We start from the raw sequence: 12463 nt of genomic DNA, 5'->3' as shown, positions 1-12463 counted from the left end.
AGTTAACTAGGCTACACTAGAAATACATAATTCAGTCAAAAGGGGGGATTCAAAAGGCTGTGTACTGAAGAAGTGATGTGGCCTACTAGTATGCATGTAATGGACTTACCATAGGTTAGGTCAGCTGCTGCTGCCACTGGCTGTTGGGAACCTAGTGCCTATTAAGCACTTATCCATTGAGACCTGTTCCCATGACAGCATGCTAGCTATTTGGGTGTTTTTGTGTTTTTTTTTTAAACTATAAGATGGTCAAAGGCCTGGAATGACTTCAGTCACTACCATCACTCTCAGGTTATTGTCAAATACCTTTATAAGTCTACCGTGGCTCTTCAGCAAGATCAGTAATGTTCAATCTTGCCCCCATTTGAAAGGTTTTATTTAAGGGTAATATTCTTAGTAAAAGGGCTCTGCTTTATAAATACAAGCATCAGCATTAAGTGTTACTATCTATCTGTGCAGTAGTGCAAGTTAGTGTTAATATCCTAAGCTATCTGCCAGCTTCATGATTACTGTTCTTTGTTTGCAATGCTAAGGTGTATGTATGAACACGAAAGGCTACTACAGTTAGACTTCTTTCACAACAGCAAAGGCAGAATTAGCATTTTATAACACCCTACTAGGAATCAACCAACGCTTACGCATAATGACTATGACTACAAATTACGGAAAGCTGGGGAAGAGGAGGAGTGATAGTTATGCCTTTATTATAACTTGCATTACTTTAGATTATTATGTTCATACTTCAGGGAAAGTATTAACACAGGCTCAGGACTTCAAGCTTCAGCAAAGCTCTCACTACAAAAACACAAGCACTTCATCTGTGCATCTGTTTCATTCGGAAATCCAAAAAGAAACAACAACCAAAACCGCTGTCACCAGATTAGCAAAGGTTTTTAAAATCTCACTGTACATAACTGGATCAGAAAGTTCATATTTTAATTGCTAGCTGTGACAACCACTCCTACTTAGTCACCCTACCCTAAAGGGTAGCTTGCATATACAGACCTATACTGCAAAAAGCATGCACTGTAGAGTTTAAAGGTTGACTTTGGTAACTAAATCCCTTGCTTGGACTCTTATCATGCCCAACTTTTAAATGGAAATTCATAAACAGAAACTTAACAAGGTTATATGCAGTTAAAGTGTAATAGCTCAAGGTTTATGCTTCTAATTATACAGATACCTATGCCTCTGCCCTGAGACAACAGCTCAAAGTTATTAAACAAGCACCTTCCCTAAGTAAACACTGTAATTTTTAAGACGTGAATATGCAGCAGTTAAAGAACAGCAGAAGATCCCTTTATTAATAAAAAAGAAAAAATAAGGACTGTATTAATAGGATCAAGTAAAAAGCAAGTTGCTAGTTGTCCAATTTTTATGTTATTCTAGCATCTCATGGCATGGGAACTAGACAAATCACACTGATTTTGGAATGTAACCTTCCCTTCTGTAGGACCTTCATGGCATTTCCCAGTTCATAGGGTGTTAAAAAACATAATTAAAAAAGAGAAAACGAACACACATTTGCAGAACACCTTTTAAGGCTACTAAATATGCAGCCACAAAGCTTTCCCGAAATTCAGTTGCTCCTCCAAACAGATTTATGTTCTTATCTTGCAGCAGCCTAAAAAGAGTTCTAGTGACCCCAGTGATTTCCAGTAACTTAAAAACTCGGTTTGCCTCTTCAGGAAGCAGAAGCAACTATTTTCCACCAACGCTGACTTTTCACAAAGTCTCCTCCCAAGGAAAGCTTCGATAAAACTACCCACAGCATATGGAATTCAGCACACCCGAATGCCTGAATGCATCAGTGGCTAATGCCCCAGTGGACACACTATGACACGACAGTTTTTTGGTCAAAATTGGCTGAATATAATAATTAGGTAATCTACACTATGACAGTTGCCATGGCAGTTTGCACTACTTGCAAAATATTCAGGATGTTAGCTGAAGATACAAGCTGCTCAGGTGCTAAGTAAAGCTTTACTGATAAGCAAGCAAAAGCTTTCTGAGTTAAAACTGCACAAGTTGCATGGATACACGTTTCAACCACTCATAGGCATACATATCTCGCTATACCAGGCAGCTGTCTCTGCAAATGCCCTGGAAGCACTTAAGATAGCTAAATCAGGTAGCTTACAATGAGTTTTACAATTCCTGAATTCCTAAATTAAAAAAAAAAAACTGAAAATATTTCCCCAGTACTACTATATTCATTCAAAGACTACGACTGTCATAATAGAAGCACAGAACTTCAAGCAAAGTTCTAGCTAACATTTTCCTTGACAATTCTTGTGAGATTAGTTCTTTCCTGCATCAGGCCCTACATTAAACAGACACCTTTGTCGTTACAAGATCAAATGTGTTAGGCATTCTCCTGAGTGAATTTAGGCAATCCTGACTTGATTTTCTTCCACATAGCACTGAGAAGGAAGTAGAACTCATACCTGGAGTGAGACAGGATCTCTGCTTACCTCCAGCTCAGATCTAGAAGTTGCTGCAGTCTCTCACAGGGGGTAGGATTACGTTAATTGACCATGCAAGTAAATAAGATAAATATAACTTTTGCTATGTGACTTATGTGAAAGCTATATCCTAGCACATCTGCTGTTCTGCCTAGCAGTCTCTTAAAGGATTCTAAGCTGAAGTACTACGAAACTTGAAATCAACGTCTACTTCAGCCAAGGATGTGGAAGACACGGTTGACAGTAAGTTAAATAAGAATGAATAGGTCTCAGTCATCCTCTTACCACAAGCCCCCTTTTGCTTTCTCCCAACACAAGTGACTGAGAAGGTAGCAAGTAACTGCTAAGAAGGAGCAAGTTAAACTAGCTATTCACAGTGACTTACTACTACCTGATGGGCATTTCTTCGGACAAGGAGAACCACATATAATAAAAAGTCAAAAAGCAAAACACTTCGTCTTGCCTAGCTCCAATAATCCCCAGGTCAGTTTTAGTGTATTTTTGTTGTTGTTGTTGTTTTTTAAATAAACCAAAGATTTCTGCTATGGAAAAAAAATAATGTATACATTTTTATGTTACGTTTATAACAAGGCTTTTAAAGAAAATAGTTACAGGTATTCAACTGCATCAGACTTCAAAAGAAAAAAGATTACACATACAATACAAAAATACAAAAAATATTTTTTAGAACGTACAAACTCAAAAGTCCAAGTGGTCAGAGCTTTCCTAAAATGAAATAAAAAAATACACTTGAAGATGCACTTTCCTTTCTGCTCTTGCAGTTTTAACTCTAGCATGAAGAGAGGCTTTAGAGACAGAATGAAAGCAATTAACATATTGAATTCTACAACCAGATCCTGGCTGAAATTAATTGAGTGGTTGACACTATCAGGTATTTGAGTCTAGAAAGAACCTTCAGTTTCTGCAGGTGTCTGTTGTCATTGCTGTCAGTTTTCATTATTTTTAAGTAAACAGTTCTGCTAGTAAGATGTTTTAAAACTATTAAATCCAAATCAGACCAAAGTTTAGATGGTCCTTACCAGATTTAAAATCTTTCAGCACTGTTCTGAAGTACATGAGCTAGGAAATTACACTGACCGTGCCAGTATCGTTGTTCAGAATTACTGCACAAGGCAGACAGACAGAAAGAGAGCAAGTTATTTCTGAAGTTGACACTTCCTAGGAGCATTAGGACTGAAAAAACAACTTTTTTTTTTTTTAACCTGATAGTGTCTGAAGTCACAGGCATCAAGGCATTTTGTTTTAAATAGCAAGACAGGGAAAGTGCATCTTAGATTTTTCATACTTAAGCAGTGAGTTACTGATTTTTGGTGTGGCTTTTATTCCTTCTAGGCATAGTAAAGAAAAATATTTCAACCAAATGGGAAACTTAATGTACATTATCTTGTCTTTTTGGTGGTGGCTTTTGTGTATCACTTATTACTGCTTTTAATATTAGTCTCTATTTAATTCACAAGGAAATGCTAACAAGCACTACTCAAGGCTAATGATTTAAGAGGAGCACACTGAAAATACTGATTTATCTTTGTAGTGAATATTCTTTACAGACTGTATCTAATATACAGACAAGGCCCATTTCCTTAGGATGAAACAAGCCACAGAATGTAACACATCCTACATGAAGTTTTAAACAAAATTAGAGCTAAGTTACCAGAGCCACTCAGAGCAACGTAATTCCTAGTTTGCAGAGACTAAACAAAAAGTTAACTGTAGGGAGAAAAAAAAAGTCTAGGTTCTTAATGTTTCCTGTTTAAATTCATATTCAAATTAATAGTCCAGTAACACTTCTAGCACAAACAATGCTCACTCTTTTGCAGTATTCCCAGGAGCCAACTGTTTCTCCTGTTAGGAAGAGGGAGCCAGAAGTGAGAATGCAAGAGCATTCAATGTTAACCTGATTAAAGAGACAGTAACCTTTTTCATCCACCTTAATCGCTGACAAAAAAAAAATAATCTTAAAAAGGTACCACTCCAATTTCTTTATTATCTGTAACCTTTTGAAACTAATCACATGAAACTACAAAATTAGCAAATGCCTTGAAATCTGTATACAAAACATAAATTACCTCTAATTTCAAACTCAGTTATTAGTGTACCACTCAAAATCTTAAAAAAGTGGCTCCAAAGATAGTCTTATACCATTCTTAAAAAAGGAAACTGTTCCTTTAATGTTATCCCCTCCCCTCCCCCCAAACCTCAATCCACATCATTTAGTTATTTTCTTGGTCATGGATATTTCCAAGATGAGATTTTATATTTCGTTCCCATAGCTTCTGGTTGTCAGAAAACCCATGCTTTCCTTTATTGAAGGAATTTGGTCCTGCTGAGGTTGGTGTATCCCTGTGAAAAGCAAAAACAGTATCAGCTGAGAAAGTCAATTTAACTGTAGTAATTGGTGCAACAGGACAAGGGAAAACACTGATTTCATGCCCTGCCTGCTGCCAGGAGCTACCACACGTATCTTTCTTTCAGTTACATCAGGACCCCTTGGTTTGGCAACAGTTAATTGGCCACAGAACTCATCAAGAGAGCGAGGAGATGCGGCAGCAGAGGAAGCGGCAGTAACTGCTGCTAGCAGCGAAGAATCTGTTTTAAGGGCTAAAAAAATAAAAATCCAAGTCTGCTACTGTAGAAAAAAAATCCACTGAGCAGCAGTAAGCCTTCAGGGGAGTGCCTTTAAAAGCAGTCTATTATGGTAGACTCTTTAAAATATATATGCCCAAATTCATCCCTCATTTAAGTGAAGCCTTCTCTGGAAGCATCCATGTTTACTTTAAGATTGACCTGACTGTGTCTCAAATGTGTGTCAAGCAAAAGAATGACATACATTTATTTCAAAAAGTACATCAGCTATTGTTCTTCCCTCTGAAAGATATAATCTTCATCTTTTTCTTGCATGGGTTTAAAAAAATCAGAGCAGACTACATTATTTCAGGACAATTCATAAAACAGGGAACTAGAAAGATATAAAGTTTAGTTTGCAAGCATGAACACTTGCAATTTGTAGCTCTTGACTAATACTTTTCGAGAAGCAAACTAGTTTCTGTTTAATACAGAATCAATTTATTCTTCAGAAAGAAGGCAGCAAGTATGATCCAAAGTGCAAACATAAATGTACGTTTCAATCTACAGCTGAAATTTTAGATAAAATGTTCTGATGTCTGAAGAAAAACTTTTGAACCTAACCCATCTTTCTGTATTTGTAAACCAGCTGAAAGACCTGACCTGAGCTGAAGAAACTCTTATGTGCTCACCCTTCTGCAAACCACAGCTGACCTACCTTCCAATATTCTTCATGCGCATCTTAGCTTCTGGAGGCATTTCTTCTGGTTCACTCTACAAAGGAAAAAGGAGTTTAGAGCGTGGCTGGCTGTCATCTTTTGAACATTTCAGTGATAATATGGGGAATGCTGTCCCACGGGAAAGCGATTTGATTTAGAACAAAAACACAGGTTCTACAAGATTACACAAAGTCACAAGTACAAATTCCTTTGATCATCTCTGTTCAAGATGGAGCAGCAACAAGACAACAAAATACTCAAACTAAAAGGAGCACAACTTCCCTTTGGCTCCTTTTTAAAAAATAAAATAAAATAAAATAAAAAATAAACCCAGAGAAAGCAACCATTAATTCGAATCATGTATATTTCATTTTCAGGGAGAAGTTAATTTAAGTTTAATGATTTCTTGAACCAACACAGTGCTGCAAAATTGTACATACTTAAAGAGAAAAACGACAGATGTTTCTAAGCTGAAAGTTTTCACGATTGTGTAAAAACCTTGAATGACCCACTGGTCTCTACCTAACTCTAACCTACACCAACAGGATTCAAAGTTGTGTCAGTCACTGCCTTATTACTCACATCTTCATCTTCATTGAAAGCCGCTGCTACAGAAAGCGTTTTTGGAGCAAGGGTTGGAACGGGCTCTTTAGGCTTCTGAAAGAGATGAAATGCACAAGGAAAGTAAGTCTACCCAATCAAAAAAACCCCTCCCCTTTTCATTTTAAATAATCTGGTAAAACAAAGTCAAGCATTTTCATTTAAACTGATGGGGGCAACAAGGGGGAAAAGTATTTTTGCTTTAATCAAACAGGTGAAGGTTTCTCTCCAATGAAAGGGAAAATGGCTTCTCATTTGTGCAAGATACTCTCTGAAAAGCTAGCTGAGCCTTCTCAGATTACAAGAAAACAAGCGAATCTCAACTTCCTAGCACACTGCAGGGGTACACAGCCTCTGCTGCATGACATGAACAATTAAACCAGGACTTCATTAAGTCATGGTGTTCAGAGTTTTACTACACTACTGTTATTATTATACATTATTCTTTTGGAGTTTTCTTATCCATTAATGCCAGGTAGCTGAATATGTTTACCTTCCCATCTTTTAACAATTTAACAGCTCTCTGGCCTAAAACAATCCAATACTTTTTAACTAGTATCACTGCACATCACACCATGGAGGCCTGATAACTATAAGGCCCCTTGAAAAGCGTATTTTTAGATTTCCAGAAATACCCTCCTCTATTTCAAGTGTATCAGGCTACTTACATCTGAGTTACTTTCTGTCTTTGCTGTAAGACTACAAAAAAGTGTTGAATCATCATTAACAGTTTGCTGCAACAGTACTACCACTTATCTAAATCAGTCATATACAGTGCATCCTCCATTTTGACTTCATTGGTTATCATTCTGTATACATTCGTATTTTGGAACCTGATACTGCAGACGAGTCCTTAGGCAACTGCCTACAGCACATCCAACAGCCTATAACGTGTAAATATTCTGTCATTTTTTACAGCTTCGACTCCACAGGAACAGGTAGCATACTAAGAAAGTACAGAAATGACTAAAAGGAAACCGGTTGAGTTACAGCACTGTCAAACCTGGTGCACTGTCAGTCACCCACTAACCGCAGGAAGCCAAAAATCCTGAGCCAAATTTACTGCCACTGGAAATAGCTTCTTACATGAGAAATCCAAGCTTGCTAGTAGCTCAGAAGGCAGCTCTGTCGATTTTTCCAAAGTCTGATTGACCTGATTGCATTTATACCCCAGAATGCTGCCAGCCCACATCTCCCTCCCATGTGGAGATGTAACAAACCACTCTTTTCATTTTTTGCAGATCTGTAAAATCCTGGCACTGCAGGTGCAAGCCTTTCATGATTACAGTCCGAACTGAAGCCAGACAAGGGTTTATAACCTATCCAGCACAGTGGGATGTGGGAAGTATAAATAAACTTTATTAAATAGAGGCAGCATCTGGCTTGTCCTTGCCTAAGCTAGCACAGGTCTACTTTGATAATAAAGAGAAGCATCAGATTCACATTAAACAAGCACAGGGATAACCTTTACTGGTCAACACGGGGCATGAAAATTCTTAAGAGAGGTCTCGTCTCTTTCACATTATTTTAATAGGCTTCCCAAAATGTCCTTCAACAAGGTTAAAAAAAGAGTGCACTATGATAAATGAATCACACTGACCTTGCAAGTAACAAACAAAATTATGAAGAACAAGCTAGCCTTTCCCATGCAAAAATATGATCTTTGGAGTGAAGATGACCTATTAGGCATCTCAGAGAGGACTTGCTTTTGTGTACCTTTAAGCATCCCATGCAACGGAGCTCCCAGCTCTCATTTCGAAGTGGCTTGAACAGTTTAATGAGTCTCCTCATTTCCCTCAGGAAATTATTCCACTATCCAATCTCATTACAAAATTATTCTGTATGTTCAAAGATCTGCAGTTAATTTCCATCAAGTCTTACGCTTCCTGAGACAACTGACCCGGGATTAATCGCCTGCAAGTCCTTACATATGCAAAAGTATGCGGCCCTGCAGTGCTTTCTTAAACTTAGGTGAAGTCACCCGCATTTAATTCAAGACTCCTTCTGCAAGGAAGCCTCCCCACAGTACTTCCCCTTCACCACACTTTCCTGAGAATTAAAAGCCTTCAGACAACTTACATTTGCTGCTAGTTTGATGGATATTGCAGATGTCTTCTTTGCTGTCTGATTGCCTATGGAAAATCCAAACTTGGACATTTTGGCAGGGGCAGGCTTTGTGGTGAAGTCTTCAGCTTCTTCATTAGCTGCCCGTTTCTCTGCGCTGCGACTCGAACTTTCCCCTCCATTACTGGAAGAAACAGTCTTAGTTTTCACAGGTTTTTCTGCCTCTTCTTCAGGTCCTGGTGAAGTCGAAACAACTTACCAAGATGAGCTATTTTTACTGAGCAGATTGATGGGAGCAGCAACCTCATAAAGCATTATACTTTGAGTGCAATAGGTTAGGTGTTTTTAGTGACAGCAGTTGTCACCAATGTACATTTAGTAGACAGCAAAATACAACGAGTAGAAGAAACCACAAGCACTCCACTACTTGTAAAGAACTTCTTGTGTACGAGCCAGGAAAACAATCTTGAAGCACCATCTCTTTATTTAGTATGGAAGTCAAAGTTCATGTAGTAAATTAAATGTAGATGACTAAATCTTTTTAGGGTTTAAGTTGCAACAGATAAGGTTTCACAATCAAAATCCCAATTCCAAATCTACAGCAGATAATTTAAGATAAATTTAATTCTACCCAACTTTTACAAAAACGTGTCCATGCCAGTCTCTAGGCTTGTCTGGCACAACTCTAAGACCATGGAAGTGACTAGAGTGAGGCCGTCTGTCTCAACCATGTTTCAAGTCACTGCTTGTCCACATCTCATCTGTAATAAATCTGCCAAGCTCTGCTTGAGGAAGGAATCAGCACTAGAAAAACATATATAGAGATTTCAACTTTTCTGGTTTTGCACAATGTCATAGAAAACACAGTAGCTGAACAATGAATGATTCACAGAGGAAAAATGACTCGAATCACATTTGCATCTCCTATAGACACGGCTTCTTCAGCTACACCAAGGTACAAAGGTGTCCTTGGAAGACTCGTGGTGAACATAGTAAACACTTCAGCAAAAATACATTTCTCTGCTGCTGCAATAAGCAAATCACTGCAGTAGCAGATGGGAGAAAAAAAAAAAAAAAAAAAAAAGCATGCATTGGAGAATGGACAGGAAAGCATTCATACTATCAGACTAAGAAAAACTCTAACTAGCACCAGTTTCTCATCATCTGAAATGGAGAAAAGGACCCTCCACATGGAGCAAAATCAAGCCACCAGGGAAGAAATTTCTTGGCACTGCTCTCTAACAGCAAAAGCAGATAAAGAGGGCAGAGCAATGGGAGAGAGGCTAGTCTGAATTTGGGGTCAACAAGATTGCAGTTTTGAGGGGGAAAAAAAAGGAAGCACACAACGTCAGGAGAAAGGAAAACCAGGGACATGAGGAAACTGAAATGAGAAAAACAGAAGTATCCTTCAATTTGGCGTATATAATTTTTCTTAACATTGCCTCAATTTGCAGTTTAAGCTTGTAACTGCTCAATATTGCATTTTTTCAGGCATCCATTCACAGTGCATTTACTGCCTATCCACATCTATATATACGTATATATATATTTCTGCTATTTCCCAAATCATTGGTATTGTCATATTAGCAGAATATACCCTTTCTACCTCACTATTCTAGTTATCAGGATAATAAGTGATTGGAATAAAAATTGATTTATTATTCACCTTTGGGAAGATGATAGATCACTATACAACATATATACAACACACAGAGAAATAAAAATCTCTAACTTCACTCTGTTGAAAAACAATATTAGTCTGCACCACTAGAAATTTGACTCTAGATATAGAAGTGATTAATAAAGACGAAAGAGAAGAGGCAATATTTACACGAGTGACCTTGGGTACTGGCTGCTGTCTTAGCAGCATTTTACAAACACCACTCTGCAGTGCTTTGAGAAGCTGGTTACAGCTTGTCCATGAAATCACATTAAGCAGAATATTAAGTTATTAGACTAATCTAGTTTACACCATAGCATGTAAGGTGATTTGAGGGGATGGAGAAGTTACACTGGACTGAAAAGTTTGGGAACTGTGGGTCTAGAAGTTTGCCTCTTCGTAAGACACGACAATCGCAGCAGCCCAGATGTCAGGGCACACTGGCCCAGTCCAGGTTCCTGAGCCAGGCCACCTTGAAGCTAAGTTGAACTGCACTAGACTGCAGCTCACTGCTTTGGCTGTGAATTCTTCAGTACTGCTGAGCAAAACATCATGTCTAAGACAATCTAGGGTTGGATGTATCAACTCCCACACCTGTTTTCTCACCCTTCTCTATGAAATGTTAAGCAACTCTGGTCTCAAAATTAGGTTCTATCACCACTGAACTATAAATACTACTTTTGACAGGCTCTGCTTAGGACAAACTGTAGACTGATGGAAGAAATTGCTTCCTTACAAAAAACTCAACTTGCTGAAGGTGCTATAAAGAGCTCACGACAATTGGGAGGGTGTGGGAACAGTTGTGTCTAGAAATATTATATTCCTAGAGCAAACAGTTATAAACGCAGACATATATTGTTCATTAAACTGGTCTAATTTCTCAAGCCAAGGTAGACTTTTTTATTAATTAAGGCTTTTTCATTATTTCCTAGAAATCTCAGGTGGTCATTTTTCACCTACCACAAGCACCGCTATTCTGAGATCTAGTCTGACCAGTGCTCTTTAATGGATCACAGTAATCATAAGCTGCTACACAGATGAGTTTTCCTCATAAGTATCAAGATAAACAAGTGGACAACCTTCACCGCCTAGGTGGTCCAAGTGACAGGACCAAGAGGGCTTGGTGCAAAGCATCACAGGATATGTTGTCTGTGGGATTGTGACCACTGTGCAGTGGGGATAAAAAACATTGAAGAGTCATAATTAAGTTAACTTTAAGGGGAAAAAACTTGCTAAAAGAAAAACTAAATTGTTTTAAAATGTCATCAGTGAACGACACCTTTCATTAGGGCCAATGCCCCATAGCTCGTTCCAGCACACCGAAGAAGTGCACAGGACAGCATGAACACCTGATATAGTGGTGCCGTCCAGTGGTTATATTACTAGAATTTAGAAAGTATAAAACCAAATTAAAAAAACAAAGACAAAACACCAGGGTTTCAAGAGTCTAGGAACTACCCCAAATCACGTGTTACCGTTCGTATTTTGGCGATCATCAGAAATGACATTCACTGTTGAGACTACGCTAATTGGTTTACAAGCTTAATTTAATCTTTTAACTGATCAAAGAAGTGCCACCAGTTTCTAGGTATACTTAAACCAAAAACAGCAAAGGGAAGCTCTAGCTTTTGCAAGGCCACTATTTTCTCAATTTTAAGTCATGAGGGGAAAAAAAAAAAAGAGAGAGAAGGAGAGAAAGAAGCACGATTACAAATTTGAAGAAAACTGATGATAAGCAGTACACAAGAAGACAAGAATATCCGAGTTAAGGTTGGAATAACATAAAATCAGACTGAAAACTTAAGGATTGATGAAATTGAAAGAAAAAAAAAAAAGAGGAAAAAGAAGGCCACCAAGGTGCTTAAAATGGCACACAACGAACGTTCCCTGCATCTCTACTTGTACAAGTACCGCAGCTGCTAAAAGCAGATCCTGAGGCGCCAGCAGCGCAGCAGCCGCACCGCTCCTGAGGGGCCACGGCCAGCCCTGAGGCGGGCCCAGGCCCCGTCCCCTCACGGCCCGGCCGGGGGCTGCTCCCCCGGCTCCCCCCACCCCCCGTGGCCGCCGCCGAGCCCCCTTCCCGTTCCCTTCCCGTTCCCTCCCGGGGCGAGGCGCTGCGTGTTCACCTCCTGCGGGCTGCTGCGGCCGCCGCGCCTTGTCGCCCTCCGCCCGGCCGTCCGCCATTTTGTCCCCGCCTCCGCCTGCCGCGCCACGCATGCGCGCTGCCCCCCGCGCAGCCACAGGGGCGGGGCGACCCCGTTCCTCCCTCCCCGCCTTCTTCCCCGACGCGCGGCGGGCGTGACGCACTTCCGGCGCCACCGCGCCTCAGGGAGCGCGAGCGCCTCCTCTTGGCGCCTCACGGCAACCCCTGA

The 12463-nt window shown here is 39.5% G+C and overlaps 1 protein-coding gene across 1 annotated transcript; it reads right to left on the bottom strand.

Annotated features, from left to right (window-relative positions):
- Nucleotides 1-3021: 3021 nt before the first annotated feature.
- PCNP (PEST proteolytic signal containing nuclear protein) lies at nucleotides 3022-12373 on the bottom strand. The gene is made up of 5 exons (XM_038182838.2): nucleotides 12218-12373; nucleotides 8447-8667; nucleotides 6350-6424; nucleotides 5767-5822; nucleotides 3022-4826 (listed from the first exon to the last, which is right to left on the bottom strand). The coding sequence occupies exons 1-5, from the start codon at nucleotides 12306-12308 to the stop codon at nucleotides 4697-4699; spliced, it is 573 nt and encodes a 190-aa protein (XP_038038766.1). The 5' UTR covers nucleotides 12309-12373; the 3' UTR covers nucleotides 3022-4696.
- Nucleotides 12374-12463: the final 90 nt, after the last annotated feature.

Source organism: Anas platyrhynchos, chromosome 1 (assembly GCF_047663525.1).
Source record: "Anas platyrhynchos isolate ZD024472 breed Pekin duck chromosome 1, IASCAAS_PekinDuck_T2T, whole genome shotgun sequence".
NCBI classification, from domain to species: Eukaryota; Metazoa; Chordata; class Aves; order Anseriformes; family Anatidae; genus Anas; species Anas platyrhynchos.
The sequence above is the reverse complement of the archived record's forward strand: the minus strand, read 5'-3'. Positions and strand labels throughout refer to the sequence as shown.

What these genes read in the sequence shown, in the direction of transcription:
- PCNP (XM_038182838.2), bottom strand. Translation starts at nt 12,308, where the DNA reads ATGCGTGGCGCGGCAGGCGGAGGCGGGGACAAAATGGCGGACGGCCGG. An exon ending in CCATCAAACTAGCAGCAAAT is followed by an intron (nt 6,425 to 8,446) that starts GTAAGTTGTCTG and finishes CATCTCTTTCAG; the next exon opens with AAGCCTAAAGAGCCCGTTCC. An exon ending in CGCATGAAGAATATTGGAAG is followed by an intron (nt 4,827 to 5,766) that starts GTAGGTCAGCTG and finishes TGCTTTTCACAG; the next exon opens with GGATACACCAACCTCAGCAG.